Genomic DNA, 18,316 nt, shown 5'->3' with positions numbered 1-18,316 from the left:
GTACCATGGTGGTAAATTTTCATATTTTTGTGCAATATTCGGCAGGGCATCCAGTACTCCTAACTCTTCACATTTATCTTCAAAGCGCATTATTAGTGGCCGGATGGATTGTGGTTTATTGTTGAATAATCTTTTGGATGGGCACTTGGTAACAATGGGATGGCAGAGATGTTTAGGAAGAGAACGGGTTTTTAGGACGTATGCGCATGTCAGTGTGACTCTTCTATCCTCTAGTGCAGGCTCATTAGCTTCAATGTAAAGACTGTTTACCGGGGATGTTCTATATGCTCCAGTTGATAGTCGCAGACCAAGATTATGAACAGGGTCCAGTCGTTTCAAGTAGGATGCTCTTGCTGAACCGTATACTATGCACCCATAGTCCAGCTTGGAGCGTACCAGAGAGCGATAGATGTGTAATAGGCATGTTCTATCGGACCCCCACCGTTTTCGCGAGAGCACCTTTAATACAATGAGGGCTTGGGATGCTTTCTTTTTAAGGTTGTTAATGTGTGGTAGAAATGTGAGTTTCTTGTCAAAAGTGAGTCCTAAAAATTTATGTTCTGGTTTAACTGCTAGTGTGGCTTGATTCAAGTAGTGGTTGGGATTGAATTGTAGGCCTCGTCGCAATGAGAACAGAACAGCTACTGTTTTTTGAGGAGAGAACTTGAACCCATTTATCTCTGCCCAAGCAGCCATTTTATTTAGTGTGATTTGTATTTGTCTTTTGTCTCTCGCAGGACGATATGCTGGAGGAAGTGCATGCTATCAGTAGGTCATCTACATAAACCGAATACATTATGGACTTGGGTATTGCTTTGGCTAACGAATTCATTTTTACTACGAAGAGTGTCGTGCTTAGAATGCAACCTTGGGGTACGCCATTCTCTTGGGTGAAAGTCATGGAGAGAGTTGTTCCTAGGCGGACCCTAAATGTGCGGTTAGCCAGGAAGTCGTTCAAGCAGTTCAGCATCCTGCCTCGGATACCTAGCTCTGCTAGGTCGCGGAGGATGCCGAACTTCCACGTGGTATCGTATGCCTTCTCCATGTCGAAGAAGACCCCGATACACTGCTGCTTGTGGATGAACGCCTCCCGTATGGTGTTCTCTAGGCGGACAAGGTGATCGGTGGTTGAGCATGCTTTTCTGAATCCACATTGATGTACATCTAATAGTTGCCGAGATTCGAGTTTAAAGGTGAGTTTAATGTTTATTACACTTTCAAAAGATTTAGCAATGCAGCTGGTGAGGGCTATTGGTCTGTAATTGTCAGGACTTGTTGGTGGTTTTCCGGGTTTCAGAAAAGGTACTATTACTGCTTTCTTCCACTCCTCAGGTATTCTGCCAGTCATCCATATTTTATTGAAGAATTTTAACAGTGCCTGTACGGCTGTATCAGAGAGATGGGCAAGCATATTGTAATGCACATTGTCTGGGCCTGGTGCTGTCTTTTTACCGGAAGATAATACCCTATTTAATTCCTGGAGTGTAATGGTCTGGTTGTAGTCTTCCTGCATGCCTGCTCCGAATGGAAGTTTTTGTTTTTCAGCTATAGCTTTGTGTTTCTGGAATGTGTTTGTGTAGTGGGATGACCTTGAGACTTCAGCAAAGTGCTCGCCCAATAAATTGGCCTGTTCTTCCAACGATGTTTGTGTACCGGGTGTTGTCAAAAGCGGAAGTGTGAAGGAAGTATGGTCACCAGTGAATTTACGAACTTTGTCCCACATTTTCTTTGATGGTATTGAACTATTTATAGAGGACACACATTTCTGCCAGGAGGTTTTCTCAGCATTCCTGCGCACGTACCGCGCTCTCGCCTTGGCCCTCTAGAAAAGTGAGTAAGTTCTCTGCAGTGGGGTACCGACGCAGGGTGCCCCATGCTTTATTTTGCTGTTTTTTTGCAAATGTACATTCTTGTGTCCACCATACTTTGTGTTTCTTCTGTACGAGTCCTGTTGTTTCGTGGTATAGCGAGTGTTGCAGCAGATATTATGCATGTAGTAAACCTTTCATTAATTCCATCTATGCTGAGGTCTTCAGAAAATTCTTTATCTAGAGTGGCACTTTCTGTAAAAAGTGACCAGTCGGCGAGGTGAAATTTCCAGCGCCGTGGGACTTGTGGGGATAACTGGAGTGGAAGACGAGAGCCTGATGACAGTGGGTAGGTGATCACTTCCCAGAGGATCATTTAAAATGGTTAAAAACAGACGGTGATGTGAAAGCTAAATCAAGGAAGCTCATTTTTGCTGAGCTTGGGCAACAATATGTGCCTTTCCTGTGTTTAAAAGACAGACATTATTCGAGAGGAGAAAATCTTCGATTATTTTGCCCCTAGAGTCACAGCGTTCGCTTCCCCAAAACGGGGAGTGAGCGTTAAAATCGCCAACTACCAGATATGGCTCCGGCAATTCATTGATCAGGCCTTCTAAATCTTGTATTGTTAATGTGATGTGTGGGGGGAGATATAAAGAGCAAATTGTTATTGTTTTGTAGGTAACGACGCTAACTGCAACTGCCTCAAGTTTTGTGTAAAGTTTGATTTCTTGAGCAGGGACGCCGCTTTGAAGGACAATCGCGACGCCTCCCGAGAGTCGATTTGCCTGCTCGCGATCGCGTCTAAAAATGTTATAATGTTTAAGGATATGCACATGTTGTGGACCAAGATTGGTCTCCTGAAGACATAAAACTGTGGGTAACATTGACCCTAAAATATGTGTTACGTCGCTGTAGTTCCGCATAATTCCTCTACAATTCCACTGAATTAAGAAAGCCATGTTTATTTTTGGGGTGAGAACGCTAAGGCGTTTACTTATGCTCAGGGCCCGTTATGAGGGGTCTGTCTTTTTTTCGCTCAAGAGAGCTGTTCCGCCGCTGCAAAAGCGGGCGGACTGGGAGTTATATCCATCACCTCGCCAGAGGTGCTGGAGGACCGCGCAGCCGCGGTTGTGTTAGTTTCAGGCCTCCCCTGACGGGGGGAAGTCCTGCGGGATGCCGACCCATGGACCGGCGCTCCCTGCTGTGACAATGGCAGGGCAGCTTTCGCTGACCCTGCCTGGGGCATGGATGGCCCTGCCATAGGCTCGGTGGAAGTGGCCTCGGCAGGTGCCGGAGTGCTGTGTGGTGCTACGCCCCTGCGCACCACATCAGCGAAGTTTGGTTTCGCTGTGAACGAGAATGTGTTGGTTAGTGCAAAACGCCTCCTGGCTTCTTTAAATGAAATGTTTTCTTTGGTCTTTATGGTGATAATTTCTTTCTCCTTTTTCCAGAACGGACACGCCCTGGAGTACGCAGCGTGGTCTCCTTCGCAATTTGCGCAGCGCAGTGCTGCGTCACATTCCTCTGAATTGTGGTCCTTAGAAGCGCATTTCGCACAGGTTTTGCGGCAGCGGCAACTCTGAGAGCCGTGCCCGAATCTCTGACAGTTGAAGCATCTGCGTGGGTTCGGAATGTAGTGCCTGACATTAACTTTAAGGTATCTGACTTCGATGGTTTCAGGTAATGTGCTTGTGCTGAATGTGAGTACCAGGCGTTTAGTATCTATTTCTTTGTTGTCTTTGCGGATTTTAATTCGATAGATATCTGTGACATTTTGGTCGCTGAGACCTTCTAGCATTTCTTTTTCTGTTAGATGAATGAAGTCGTTGTCTGAGATGACACCACGGACGGTACTGAGGGATCTGTGGGCTGTTATGGAGACTGGGATGTCTCCAATAGAGAGAATGTCTGAGATCTTGGAGTTTTGGGTATGGTCACGGATTTCTAGTAATAAGTCGCCACTGGCCATTTTCGATAGCTTATATCCGGGGCCCAGTGCATCTGTTAGGCACTTTGACACAAGAAAGGGGGATAGTATTCTTGCCTGCTTTCCTTCTACTGTACTATGTATGACATAGAACTTTGGGAAGGTTGTTTTCTTTTTCGGGAAAAAGTCTGTTGCTTCGTTCCGCCCTCTTTTCAGAGAGCGATGAGATTTTGAAAGGGGGGGAGCCATAAAGAAAATTTAGTTATTCGGTCATGGTCCTAGCCACCCACCACGGAGTCCAACAAGGGGACGGGACAGGAACTTGAAAGCAGTCCTGCCCACGCCAGCTGTACACCTCAACTATAACCAAATATGACGCAACTCAGGGTAGTCGGTCACACAAGGTTAACCCCCCTCACCACCAGGAAAAAAGGAAAAACCCAAGAAGTGAGTAGGAGATAGGAGAGTTGTGAGAAAGAGATAGGAAAGTGAAAGATGGAGGGGAGGATAGGAAAAGGCGACTGCCGATTTCCCCCGGTCGGGTCAGGCCGGAGGTGCCGTCTACAGGAAGCTGGGGTTAAAGTGGTGTGTTGCCTCCGCCGAGGAGCCTTAAGGGTCCAAACGCTCGGCATAGGCTCAACCACCAGGATCCCCTTTTCCCCGGACACGGCGATGCCACGCACGGCGAAGCGCGGGTGCTCGGGTCCGTGGTGATGCACTGTTCACCATCATCCCCTTGCGGGGATGTCCCTGCGGATGCTCGGGAACCCGCGGTGTCGCCACTCACCGTCGCGACGCCTGCAAGCTGCAGGCGCCCCCCTGCGGGGATGGACACCGGAACTGAAGGGAAAACCGAACTGCTGGCGCACCTAACAAGCATTTGGCCCTACTATGCAAATCGGCCATAATATTTTTTTAATGAACCCTTGATCCCATTTGCTCGGGTCTCATTCATCTTGACAATGAAGCCTAAGCTTTTCAACTGCAAAGATGCATACAGTTTTGTAAATAAGAACCACTTCACACATTTCTCCAATCTGGATCACCTGATACAAACCCTTACCAAAGTTAAGACGTTCATTTCGTTCCTTTATGTCCTGTAGTTGCTTCTGGGCCTCTGCTTCCAGATCCTGCGGCGATGGGGTCTTCTCTGAAATAGTTTCAGCAAGCAGTCAGATGGCACACAGTTAGGCTGGAGTTAAAAATCCTTCAAATGAATTACTGTGCTGTAAAATTCAAAACAAACAGCTTGCCACCCGTCTTGCTGAGGGCACACGAGATACAAATAGTCTCCAGAGTGCTTTTTTTGCCTACTGTTCAACATGCTCGAAACAATACAGATCCTAGCCGGACTCTTTCCGAGGGATTTTTCATACCGCCACGGACAATACACGCAACAACACATGTCGCCCACGAGCACTGTAGTTTTAACTCTGCATTATTCTAGAAAAAAAACCACTGATTCTCATTCCCCAAATGAACGGGACTTGCTGTATGGATGTGTTACCTCACCGCTTTTAACGATGCTTATCTTTAGCAGCGCAAAAAGCATCCCAGGCCACGCACTGCATGCATCATTCCTGATACCCAGTGTGAGGACGCAGACGGTTTCGGGCAGCCACCATACATTCAAGCGAAACCCTATTCACTTTGTCGCTACACGTCTCAAAGAGGAAACAAGCCATAAAAGCTCACAGAAACGCATTGCTCCCACACCACAGGATCAGCACCAGAAACACTGTCAATTTAGAAAAATTGGTCACAAACATGTATTAACCTCTCAGGAAAGCTGGTGGCTCATCACATAAAGACGAATAAGTCAGAATTTCGGAAGTCCGAAAAAGTTTTCAGCAGATGTGGTAGCTGCAGTCATATTGGCATCGACCAGGTAATGATGATGATGAATTTTTATGGCGCGAGGGCATCTGAGGCCAAAGAGTGCCATGGCACAAGGTTTTTCTTCTACTCAAGGTGGGGTCAAAGACCCATTTCCCAAGCATTTCACCCTAAAGAAGCCGAGCACCAGACCAGGGGAAAGCTTGTACCCATTGTATCACCGGTGGGTACCCGGCAGCACTGGGGATGCTCATACCACTAGGCCATCGCTGCAGTATCGACCAGGTAACAAGCACGTGCTAGCAAATATGGTTCACCTATACTGCACGCAACGTTTCTTTTTTGGAAAAAGAAACGATTCCCAGCAATGTCAAAAACGATTAGGAATGTGTTTGTACAATCGGAAGCGTTGGTCAAATTAGGGAGTCTGCTGGGCAATTTCTTGTCACAGAGTCAGTGTGACAATGAATGACAGCACTCTCGAATGTGAGCTGCTGGAAATTAAACTAAATTTGCCAAACAACTGAGACAACCAAAAAGCATAAAGCATAAACAAGGAACAAAACCTTTCACAGGTGTCGGAGGAGGGACAGCGATTGGCGGTGGCGGCGGCAAAGCAGGCCTCTGATCACCCTGCAACAGAGCACATCATAATGCATTAAGAGAATGTTGTGACATTCAAAACACAATCTTTCTCTGGTACACTGGTTATCAAAGAGAAACAACAAGCAGTGCATTACCAAGCAATGTATGTTGCTCCATAAGTCGACAAAGCCTTCCTTGCTTTCATTCTGTTACCTAGCAACTGCAGGTCTCGGCATGCTGGTCTCTTCAATTTGCCAAGCTCAGAGCTGTCCCCGGGCAGCTCAGGACAGTGTCCAGACCAGAAGCAGAATCACGAGTGATGTATACAGGCAGCTAGTCCCAGACAGACGCACTTCGGACATAGAGGAGACGCTCGCCCAACACTCGCCATTGTCTTCCCAGTGATTGTCACTTGCTAGACTGCTATGCACAAGCAAGTCCCATGAAATAAGCCTGCTTTCTCTGCAAGTGTTTCTTTATTCACTCACTGCTACAGACTGTCCTTGAACATGGTTCTCTCTTAAAATGGCCACAAGCGGCGCACACAGTGTCGTCACCTGCCCTCAGTTCAATCCATTCCAATAAAAATACTGAGGGCAGCTAACAGCTAAGGAAGGTCCCCCGACTCCCCTGGAACTATCCGTCAGACTGGCGGGCGAAGCTTTCCGAGCAAATAAAATAACAGCCAAGGGTTCTGGGTAGTCCCGAGCAGGCTGGGATGACCATCCAATGGTACAATAAAATCCCGTTAATTTGGCCTTCAAGGGACCCGAAAAAATGTTCAAATTATACGAAAGTTTAAACTAACGAGCGAGTCCTCAAAAAACTCAATAAAACCGCTTGCAGCACAGTAATTTTAAGTAAAGAACACCTGGACAATGGTCGTCTACATTTCAGATGAAAACCAAGCGACGTCGATTTTCGTGCTTTTGTCAAGTGATCTGCTTTGCGTACACAGTCGGGAATGTCTGAAAATTGCTCAAAAACCAAAAGGCCTCTGCGGCCGTCTTTGCAGTGCGACGCAGCAGCAGTGGTGCCTCTTCACAAACGACCTCGTCTCGTTTTGAGGATGCTGCACCGCACAAACCATGAAAGGCAAGTTTCAGCACACTGGAAGAACAGAAGCAGCACGTGGATGCAAATGAGAGAAATATGCGTAGGCGTTAGGATGGCATGACGCCGTTCCAAAATAAAAACAAAAGACCAGTGGAGTGCCAAGCAGCGTCCGAAAAGACGCGACTGGCCGGTGGTAGCCGCAGTGCCGCCTAAAGTTAAGAAAAGCGAAACTAAATGGCTGAGCTCAATTTCGGCAATAGAGACTTCTGATCATGCCTTCCATAGCCCACATTCCTGAGGTACAGTGAACTGGGAAGTGCATCACCTGCAGGTGGACAGCAGATCGTTTCAGTGATGAAAGCTCAGGATGGCACAAGAGGGCGCTGTGTGTAAGAGGAGAGGAGGACAGAGCAGACATCTTGGCGAGCTGCCTCTGTCGCTGCAATTTGTGTGGAATTTGCATCACGACACAATATTTGGAGTGGTTACGAAAGCGCTGATTTCAAAATTTTGCTGCTTAGGTGCCATATGCTTCAACCAATACATCAGACCGTAGCGGTTCGTGCCTAATGATCGTAGTTATCTAGAAGTGTGGCTGGTGGTGGCAAAAGAAAAAGCGTGTGCAGCAAGACTCGTGTACGACCAGCGTCGTATACGCGTGTATCGCGATATACGCGTATATCAAATGTGGTGCAATAGCATGCATTTTTCCGAACGCATTGTGAGAATTTGATTTCTAGCACGCTTATGTAAACACCGTTATTACGATCACTTCTTTAGGTTATCAAACGTGCAGTTTTACATGGGCTCTGCAGGTAGCGTAGCCTGCACGGAAATCCGTCAGCGTAATTTTGTACACTTTGCATGTTGACAAAGCTATGCAAAATGCACTTGGAGAAAGGAAGTAAACCAAGGTTGTTGGACACTTTATTTCACATCGCTTAGGCTGCACGTGCCGTACCTCTACGTGACCCAACATCTGAATTGACCGGTGCGAGCCATCCCATGTCCAAATAAACGAATGTCCAATGCCATAGACTTACATGGGCGCCGGCAGGGACTGCGCTCCTAGTTCGAATTAACGAGATTTCACTGTAGTAATAACAGTAAAGCACAGCACTTACGGCAGTGCTTAAGGAGAGAACCATTTTCTTGCATGAAATTACCCATATTTGCTCAGCGCTGCACTCAGTGTTACTTTTTTTTTATTTCTTAACATATCTTCCTGAAAATTGGCATGCAGATATATCTTTGAATGCTAATCCCAAATATATATTCAGATTTTATATATCTCATCTAGAAATGAAGATATGGCAAAATAATTTATGCCACTTAGGTCTTTTCTTACGGGCCATTATGGTGGTTTCTTAATTAAAAAAACTAGTTTTAAAGTAATGCTGTCATTCTTAAGGGCCCATTGCACATCCTAAAGCTAAAGAAATTTTTAAAAAGTCATCACATAGGTCATGAATGAATAACAAAGTAAGAAAGAAAAAAACAATGTGGGAGTAATTAGCGTAGATCTGACCTAATTGCTAGTCTATTGGGTTTAATGAAAATTGGAAAGCTTTAGGATGTAGCTGAGGTGTTGCTGAAAAAAATGATACCGACTTCAATAATATCAGTCGATGCAAACATTATGAAAAGTTCCGTAAGGCAAATGCATTTGATCGAAAAAGCAAAGCTGAGAAAATTGCATTCAAAGTTTTGCTTACTCTGCCATTTTTGTTTACTGATCATATGGAAAAATTTAATGCTTTAGCATGCCGCCCAGTCATTGCTGAACACAATAACACCAAATTTACAGAAATCTGTTCATGTAAAGATTATGAAAACCTCTGTATTGCATTGGCACTTGACAAAAAAAAAGTTCCGAAAATCACTTGCTATTTTCTTTGAATCTGCCACACATTCACAAAAGTCCTGGGCAGTAGTCCTGGGTGCTGTCAGGCTTGTGCTTCTTGGCCATCCTCTTCTTCACCTTTTCAGCATTGGTGTGACCCTTATCAGACCTGCACAGCCTCTGTTTATCTTTTTCAAGGCTCCTACCAATGAGGCAGCTCCCAGGCCTGTAACCAAGCTGTGCTGCAACAGCTCTGCTGGTTGTTGCCATTCCTTGGTTGAAGCGAGAAACTGCTTCTTGCGAGGTTAAAAACAGGACAGTGAGGAGTGTCTAATGCGAATGTTCAAATGTTCAAGCTTCAGCTTAGAGCGCACAACGTCTTGGCGCTCTGCCAAGTTCGCCAAGCCCCCCCCCCCCCCCCCCCCCCCCCGAGCTCTCCTCAAAATATATATATATATTAAAAAAAACGTGACGTTATCAGCGGCGGCAGCGGCTTGGCGCGCTGCCAAGTTCCGCGCTGCGCGTGCTTGTCGAAGCGTTGAGCACGCGAGCTCGGTTCAGCCGCGTCCGTCGGCACGAAGCGGCGTGCGCAAACGCCGAAGTCGACGTTAGGCTTAGGTCAGCCGGCTCGGCCGCTTCCGACGACACGGAATTCGAAGCGGCTTGCAGCGTATCAAAAGTCGATATTTTCCACGGGCTTAGTTCAGGCACATCCACCGGCACTGCAGAGATTTGCGGTAACGCCGAAGTTGACGGCGATCGGCATTGTCCAGCCGCGTCCACCGGCGATGCTGGCGTCAACAGGGTTTGTTCAGCCGCGTCCACCGGCGAAGCTGTTGTTGGCGAGCTCAGTCCAGCCGCATCCACCGAGGGTACAGCAGCTTGCGGCATCACCGAAGCTGCAGTTCTCGATGATGCAGCGCTCTACTTATTCCATGCGCGTCTCTTTTTGCCGACTGTTTTTCGCGTGCTTGCTTTCAAGCGCGCGTCTCGGGCCATCGTGACACATGGAACGAAGACACCAGGCAGGCAAATACACGCAAAAGCACGAAATTCGGGGCTAAAAGAAGCGATTCAATAGCCAAAATGTCTACAATAACGATAAGGAAAACGGCAGAACGAAAAATACTAGGAAAGGAAACAAAGAGGAGCGCGAAAAATGACGGGCGTTCAGGCGAAAGCAGACGACGGGAAGGAGCCGTACAACGCGGCCGCGGGGGGCAAAGCATGCGTCACGGCCAATCAGAGGGCTGCGCCTCGAGGAGCGCCCGTTTTACCCAATCGGCGGCCGTCTCGCGACGCTTTCCCCCCTTGCGAACGGGTGCTGATAGCTCCGCTGTGCGAGGGTCTACAGCTTGCCGTAAGGCGCCAAATTGGAGAGCGGGAAACCAGCTTTCAAACGAGACCAAAATGGCGCCGATCGGTTCGCGTCGCGCGGAGCTACGGCAGCTTGAAAATGGGGCAAACCTTCGCGCTTGGCGTTCAATTTCGGCTCACCGACGTTTCTAAATTGCCGTCTTTTTCATACTTTGAGTTGGAATTCAGCTAAAATATTTTGTAGAGGCATAGTTGGAACATTAAGGACTTCAAAATCGCAATTTTTGAAAATTGCCATTTTTGACCATTTTTCGCGATTTCAAGACCCGCGTCCCCCCTTAAATGCCCATATTAGAAAACACCAACATTTCAGTTCGACTAAACTGGTTACCGATGCGCAGCACAGTTACTGTGTTTACTCACTTAATTTGAGGACTTTTTCTTTAAATTAGGGCTTCAAGAAGGGGGTGCACAAATCATACGGAGATTTTGCAAGCAATAAAAAGTCATGTAAGGTCATAACGCACAATATAGACTATATGTTGCCACCTGTACATCAACCTCCCCAACTTGGACCCCTCGGTGGCCAGTAAAAAAAGTCTCAAAATATAGGATGCATACCCCCTCCTGCCCTGCCCCATGTTATGTATTTCCCTGCGGGATGGCATGACAGTGCATGCGCAGCTCAAAGTAATTAATGCACAACAATACAATCACAAAGCCAGCGGTCAGGAGTAAATAACAGGTGATAAACCAGCTGACTAGCAGCAAACCAAACAGGAAACTGTTCGATAGGCTTGGATTCTGGTGTGCGCCAGCGATTCCCAGGAAGTCTGCTACTGCAACTGTTCGTCCGGGAAAGCGAGCCGGGTAAACGGCATGCGATTCTTCCCCTTGCCACTCACAGCTTTTGTAAGAGCACCGATTTCACCAAGCCTGCCATCGGGTGGTCTGGCGCAGCAGGGAGCATAAAATGTGAGAGTAAAAGTTTACTTCCAAAAACCCTGGTGATAAATTAAGGGTGTGCAAATTACACAAGTAAACACAGTATATAGTCCTGCTGGAGATGTGTGCACATTCCAACATGTCATACACTTAAGGCACGTGTGAATTTTCTTTTGCTGCATATCAGTGCACACCAACCTCTCCCCCACTGGAACGCTGCTACACCGGAGATTGAGCTGGAACTCAGTTCACGAAGCATGAAGAGCCCAGTGCAATGATGCGATTGGCCGAGGTCACTATGGAGCAGCTTTTGGAGCAGATATATGCCGTGTGTAAGTCGCACTTTTTCTGTTTAATTTTTCATTGTTGTGACTCATATACAGCCAAAAATGACGTGCTACCACGCCATCTTTTGCCATCCCTAGTCATTATGTTTGCAAAAAAAAATCGATGTGTAAAAAATAAGAAACGAGTTATTATAGTTTTAGCCCAGCATGATCCGCTTTCGTGGGGAGTCGGGGACCCAACCATGCCTGCGCAGTGGCCGGTGTGTGCTATCCTCAGGGCCATCAGTACATGCGCAGATAGCAAACCACAGGTGTGGTTAATGGAAGTGGAACGCGCTATGCTAAAACTTTTTAAAATGATATCCTATGGTTAGGATCACAACCTCGCAACAACCGCACTGAATCGTGCGTGCTGCTGCTGCATCCAGTCCAGTCATTGATTTCAGTGCTGCATCCGTAAGGCTTTGCTCGTGTCATGCATTGTTTTTACTCAGCATGACTCCGCCTGCGAGACAAAGAAGCTACGATGCAAAACTAAAGTTGCATGCTCTTGAATACGCACTGGAGAACAAGCAGCCGGGAGACAGTTCGATACGAGTGAAAAATATCATCCAGGACTATTCCTTCGATAGGTCAACGCCCACTGTGAACTTCGTGGTGGCACGTCATTCAGCCAAGTAAGGACGTGAAAGTCAAGAGCGGCGCTCTTGATGAATGAATGTGCCACACCACGGGATGATCCCTGCATGCTGCAGACCTATTTCATTTCTCTGTACCTGGGGTGACAACGGCCCGTCTAGCTTGATATACAGCATGCATAGTACTTTCAAAAAGGATAACAAGCGGCCCCCGAGAATTTTGTTCTTAACTCCATGGAGTTCTGCCGCAGGCTTGGCACAGATTACTCATATTTTGTTACAATGCAGCAGCATGTAGCAGGCTTTGCCTTTTGGTGCAGTTTGGAGCAATTGGCATAGCAATAATACCTCTGCCAGCGGTGCTGAAATCTGATGCAGTTATTCATCAGTGCAAAGAATGATGAACACTGAATGCCTGTGCAAGCTATATGCTGTGTGTGTATGCACACTGATTTACTATAAAGCAGAAACCTAAAGTGGGTGCGTTGCAAGTCATATATTGAGTGCAACAGTACCTTGCATGTCTGTTTCTCTCGCTCTGCTATGGTTTCAGTGCAAAAAATTATTTGCAAAAAAAGAATATGTACACCTCCAGTAAGAAGTTATACAACACGGTATCAGCAAATAGATTTAATTTCAATGCCGTCTTTTCACAAAGTCCGCAACCAACATAAGCAGCCAGATTCTGGGTGTGTGAATTGCGTAGTGCACCATTCAATCTCACACAACATGCCTCTGATGCAAAGAAGTTAGAATTTTTTCCACCAAACTTTTGATAGCAGGTGTACACATTCACAGGCAACATGGCGAGCATAGATGCATCACTTTTCGATTTGACACCCGAAAGGTGTGACACCCACAGCCCAGCGAAGGGAAAAGATTACTGCAAGTCGACACCGACCCTGGCAGGCTCCACGGGATGCCTTTTGCGCAGGAGACTCGACTCCAGGGCCTTTTCCTTCACCACCTCAGCAGGCAGCGGTCGACTGCAGAGAAACCAAACACACCACCTTTACAAAGGCTCTACATTAGCAGGGGGCTAATTCCCAGCCACTGGGTCACCACCGCTTTCTTACGATCATAGTACGCAATCATCCCATCTACAGTAATGTCACACTGCTTCTTACTGCATTACCACACACAGCTTATAGACGGAAGCATGTAGCTTTCAACCGCAACAGGAAGGCCACTCAGCACGAGTAATGGAAGCGTAACCATTGAAGTTTCTCACTGCTAAGTAAATAACATCACAGTGCGTGGTGAATAGTACAACTATTACAAACAGGAAGATTACATACAGGAAGAGTACAGGAGCCAAACACACCTCGCTCTGCATGCAGCAAAAAACTGAAAAAGTGCTCTAGATTTCTGAAATTTTTCAGTCCTTTTTCTTGTAGTCCTGCTAAGGCAACGCTTTCATGTGTATGCCCATGAGCCAGACAGATGTGTCAACTACCACAAGCAGCAGGTGGCCATGGGAGCTGAGAAAGCGGGCCAAGCAATCCTAGCCAGTCAGGAGTAATCCACTTAGGTGCACAAGAGAAATATGCTCAATACACTAATCCCTACAAAGCAGCAGCCAATGGCAACTGACGATTGCTTACATGCTGCAATGTATACATTTTGCCACCTTGATAAAACGTGTTTCAGGAGCCTATCATGAATGCTTTGCAAGAATGCAGCTGAATACTTAAAAAGCAAATAACAGGGATGGTGCTCTAAACCTGAATCAAGAGTCTTTTCTTACATTACTGCATTTGAATACATAGTGCATTTGCTGCCGTTCCCTTAAATTAAGGGGGGGGGGGGGGGGTGCAAAGGGGGGTGTGCAATCTACATGGAGATCTCGCTAACACACCCTAAAAAAACTCTACAAAGGCCATAACACGTAATACATACCGTACATTGCTGCACCTATAGGTTTACTCCCCCAACTCACATTCCTTTCTGGCCAAAAAAATGCTGACTACAGATATAAGCACGCACATGCACACACACAAACATATGCACATTCCCTACATTTGCAAACAGCTTGTCTACTACTTCTGATGTACCGCAGTCAAGGAAGCACCCAATGAACTATCAAATAAGCTATGAACAAAGATGCAACATTGTCACACAGCCCCAGAGCACTACTGCATGACTGAGAAACATAACGCTAATGACAGGGATAAAGTACTTCTCAAAAATGATCACATTCACTTCCGGACAGCATGATGCCACTTCTGTTTCAAACATGACCAGACTACCTCTTATGACAAGAATGAAAAACACTATCAAAAGTACAACTTTCAACAAATTTAATTTTAATTCATACCAATACATCTAGTTTGCAGCATTAAATGTGATATGTTGAGTGTCTTGGGGCAACTTGTCAAGATGCAATGGTACACCTATACATCACCTCTACTAGAGCTGTTAACAAGCATCAGTTTCACCAACACTACAGTGTGACAGAATAAAAACAACTTTTTCACCTTGCTTAGCAAAAAAATAGAAGGTCATACTCTTACTACTATATTCTCTGGCCTAGTCCGCACTCAATGCATAGTCAGTTCGCAGAGGTATATTTGGACAAAGTAAAAAGCTCTTGCTTCCAATACACTGTGTAGCGCAGCAAAAGACGAGGACACAAGAGACGAGAGACGAACACCACGAGCGCTAACTTCCAACAAATTTTATTCTCCTGAAGCATCACATTTATACACCAGAAAACAGTAATCACACGTGCGAACAGTATCGATTTCTTAGAAAAACGAGCTCTTTATCTGAGAGGAGAATGGAAGGTGTGCTAACACACGAGCATCCTGACCTATTTATCTTTTCGGCTTCAATGATTTCGCGCGTTAACCTTTCTCTACTTTTTCCTATCACAAGACTTTTATCAAAGAAAGGCTTACAGGATTTTGACTTGCATGCGAGAATGTGGTCAACTAGCGATCCGCCTTGCCCGTTTCTGACGTTGCGAGCGTGTTCCATTAGGCGCTCGTTCAGACATCTCCCCGTCTGGCCGATATAGTGTTTCCCGCATGACAAGGGAATTTGATATACAACACCTTCATCGCACGTGACGTAGGGCTTCTGGTGCCTAGTTGCGCATCCGCGCGCTTTGTTGGTGTTGGTTTTTCCCAGTTTGCACAACGTTGCAAGTTTTTTCGGCGCCGAGAACACGACGGTCGCATTCGCTCGTTGACCAATTCTTTTTAAATTGTGGGAAATCTTGTGTAGATACGGTAATACAACAAGGTTTTTTCGTTCATGAGGAACTGGGTTTGGAGAACATTGATTGTCTGGTTTCATTCTCTTATGTTCAGGATGTTCAGGATCTATATTACTCGCTGCCGAACGACAAGGTGCTGTGCTGTGTAGAGGAGTGCATAGATGAGTTCGGATGTGTTGCTTTCCAGAATGCGGCGGGTGTGTCGGCGAGCAGTTTTTTAGAAATTTTAGCTATTTACTTGCAGTCAACGTTCATTAACTGGGAAGGAAAACCCTACCTTCAGAAAGAAGGGATATGCATCGGGTCGTGCATAGCGCCAATTCTGAGTAATCTGTTTTTAGCAAAACTTGACAAGGCTGTTTCCAGCCGCCTTGACAGCTTGGACGTAATCAAGGTCTTTAGATTTGTTGATGACTTTTTTATTCTTGTTAAGTGTGACCAAGGCTCACTTGAGTCAAAGGCTCATAGCATTTTAACTACCATGACAGAACATTTTAAACCGCTTGTTTTAACATGCGAATTGCCCATCGATAACTCCATTAGATTTTTAGATATTAACTTCACCTTTCACGCTCATCACATATGCTGGGCCTACCAGCCGCGAAGCAACAAGCCGATGCTGCCATATCACTCCGCTCATTCAAAACTGATAAAAAGAGGTATTGTCAATTTATGTTTTCGGAATGCTCTCCAGAAATCTTGTCCGCACATGATGACCGATAGTTTTCAAGAGCAGTCCAATAGGCTTACTAATGCCGGATACCCCTCCCATGTTCAAGTTTCCGTTGCGGAAAAACTTGTTAAGAGAATGAAACCAGACAATCAATGTTCTCCAAACCCAGTTCCTCATGAACGAAAAAACCTTGTTGTATTACCGTATCTACACAAGATTTCCCACAATTTAAAAAGAATTGGTCAACGAGCGAATGCGACCGTCGTGTTCTCGGCGCCGAAAAAACTTGCAACGTTGTGCAAACTGGGAAAAACCAACACCAACAAAGCGCGCGGATGCGCAACTAGGCACCAGAAGCCCTACGTCACGTGCGATGAAGGTGTTGTATATCAAATTCCCTTGTCATGCGGGAAACACTATATCGGCCAGACGGGGAGATGTCTGAACGAGCGCCTAATGGAACATGCTCGCAACGTCAGAAACGGGCAAGGCGGATCGCTAGTTGACCACATTCTCGCATGCAAGTCAAAATCCTGTAAGCCTTTCTTTGATAAAAGTCTTGTGATAGGAAAAAGTAGAGAAAGGTTAACGCGCGAAATCATTGAAGCCGAAAAGATAAATAGGTCAGGATGCTCGTGTGTTAGCACACCTTCCATTCTCCTCTCAGATAAAGAGCTCGTTTTTCTAAGAAATCGATACTGTTCGCACGTGTGATTACTGTTTTCTGGTGTATAAATGTGATGCTTCAGGAGAATAAAATTTGTTGGAAGTTAGCGCTCGTGGTGTTCGTCTCTCGTCTCTTGTGTCCTCGTCTTTTGCTGCGCTACACAGTGTATTGGAACTATGTACCAACAAGCCCAAAAAGCCACGCTACTCTTGCTTAGATAGTCTGGACATGGCGTATAGTTCGTAGGAACGAATTTTAACAGAAAATAGGTTTTTTAGATTGTCAGCAAAAGTTTAATTGTCCAGCAGTAAAATTCTGGGCCTTTCATAGATCGCACGGAAGTCAGGCTTAAAACCCGTTAAAATCACTTTCCCCGAGGCTGTCAGAATAAAACAAGTCAAGCATGTCAGATTCGACAAAGCCTCGCCAGTGCCGTCATCGCCGTCAGAATCCAACACCTTTGTTTCAGCAGTTTCCAGTACAGCTTTCGTACAGCCGTTGGTGAACTTCCCGGACACCTTGTTCTGAGGGCATAGTGCAAGGCGTTACTTCTCCGCACTTGGCGTTGTTCATTGACGTTTTGCAGCTGTGGTCATAAATCCAAGCTCTGATCAAAAAACAGTCACCACAAGCAGCATTCGCTTCCATACTGAAGATGATTGCATATGGGAGCCAATTTATTATGTGACTATGCAGACATTCTGCACAGAAGCCCATCAGTAAACAGGTGCTCACATGCGAATCGAATGACATATGTCGAAACACATGCCGACAGAAGCTAAGAAAAGCAGAGGCCTATTTATTGTCTTCATAGTGGGGCATAGTCTGTTGTTTCTTTTCTGAAACTTCACATATTTTTGGTGATGAAATAAAATAATTTATGCACTGATTTCACTTGCCAATCCGTTTTTGCAGCTATTAGATTTGTATGCACTTTTAATTTTTATTGACCATGAAAGCAGACAGGTTATACACCTTGATTCTTTGCCGAGGTTTTCTTCACCCATAATTTTATTTGTATGCATTTCTGCGAACCCTAGTGCTCCTTCCTTTACAGCTAACAATTTTCGCTGTTCTGATGGTGTTTTTCTTTTCTCAACAGTGCAGCTTAAAACACCTGCCATTCATACTCAACTATACTATGCTGGAGGTGCCTAGGCACCAAGCTAAAGAGCTCATGCAGCAGGCTGAAAGGCATCCTGAAGCATGCATGTGAAATGCATAGCACACAAAGAATGGCAGGAGACAAATTGAGCTTGTGACAGTCAACATTCTCTAGAGTGGCTCAGATATCAAAAGGGCCCCTTCACTGCAAGTTTGCTTATACATCTGTAGTCTGTGCAAATACTCTTCATGCAAAATTCACATCACATTTATCCATTCTTTACTCAAATCCTGAGACAAGAACCTATCTGCACCCTAGCCATGGTTGCCTGAACCACGAAAGATAGCAATGTATCTATTTCATACAAAAATGGCAAGAAATTTATCCAAGAACTTGAGACGTGCAA

At 45.8% G+C, this 18,316-nt stretch overlaps 1 protein-coding gene across 3 annotated transcripts in view; it reads right to left on the bottom strand.

Annotated features, from left to right (window-relative positions):
- Positions 1–18,316, bottom strand: part of LOC144110057 (MICOS complex subunit MIC60-1-like) — a 95,265-nt gene that overhangs the window by 55,975 nt on the left and 20,974 nt on the right. For all 3 annotated transcript variants that reach the window (XM_077642883.1, XM_077642867.1, XM_077642873.1), the window contains exons 4-6: positions 13,147–13,231; positions 6,141–6,207; positions 4,802–4,888 (exon numbers count right to left, since the gene is read on the bottom strand). In XM_077642883.1, the coding sequence (XP_077499009.1) occupies positions 4,802–4,888; positions 6,141–6,207; positions 13,147–13,231 (239 nt within the window). The remainder of the gene's footprint in view (positions 1–4,801; positions 4,889–6,140; positions 6,208–13,146; positions 13,232–18,316) is intronic.

This window comes from Amblyomma americanum, chromosome 1 (assembly GCF_052857255.1).
Source record: "Amblyomma americanum isolate KBUSLIRL-KWMA chromosome 1, ASM5285725v1, whole genome shotgun sequence".
In the NCBI taxonomy this organism is placed as follows: Eukaryota; Metazoa; Arthropoda; class Arachnida; order Ixodida; family Ixodidae; genus Amblyomma; species Amblyomma americanum.
This window is presented reverse-complemented; position numbering and strand designations above follow the sequence as displayed.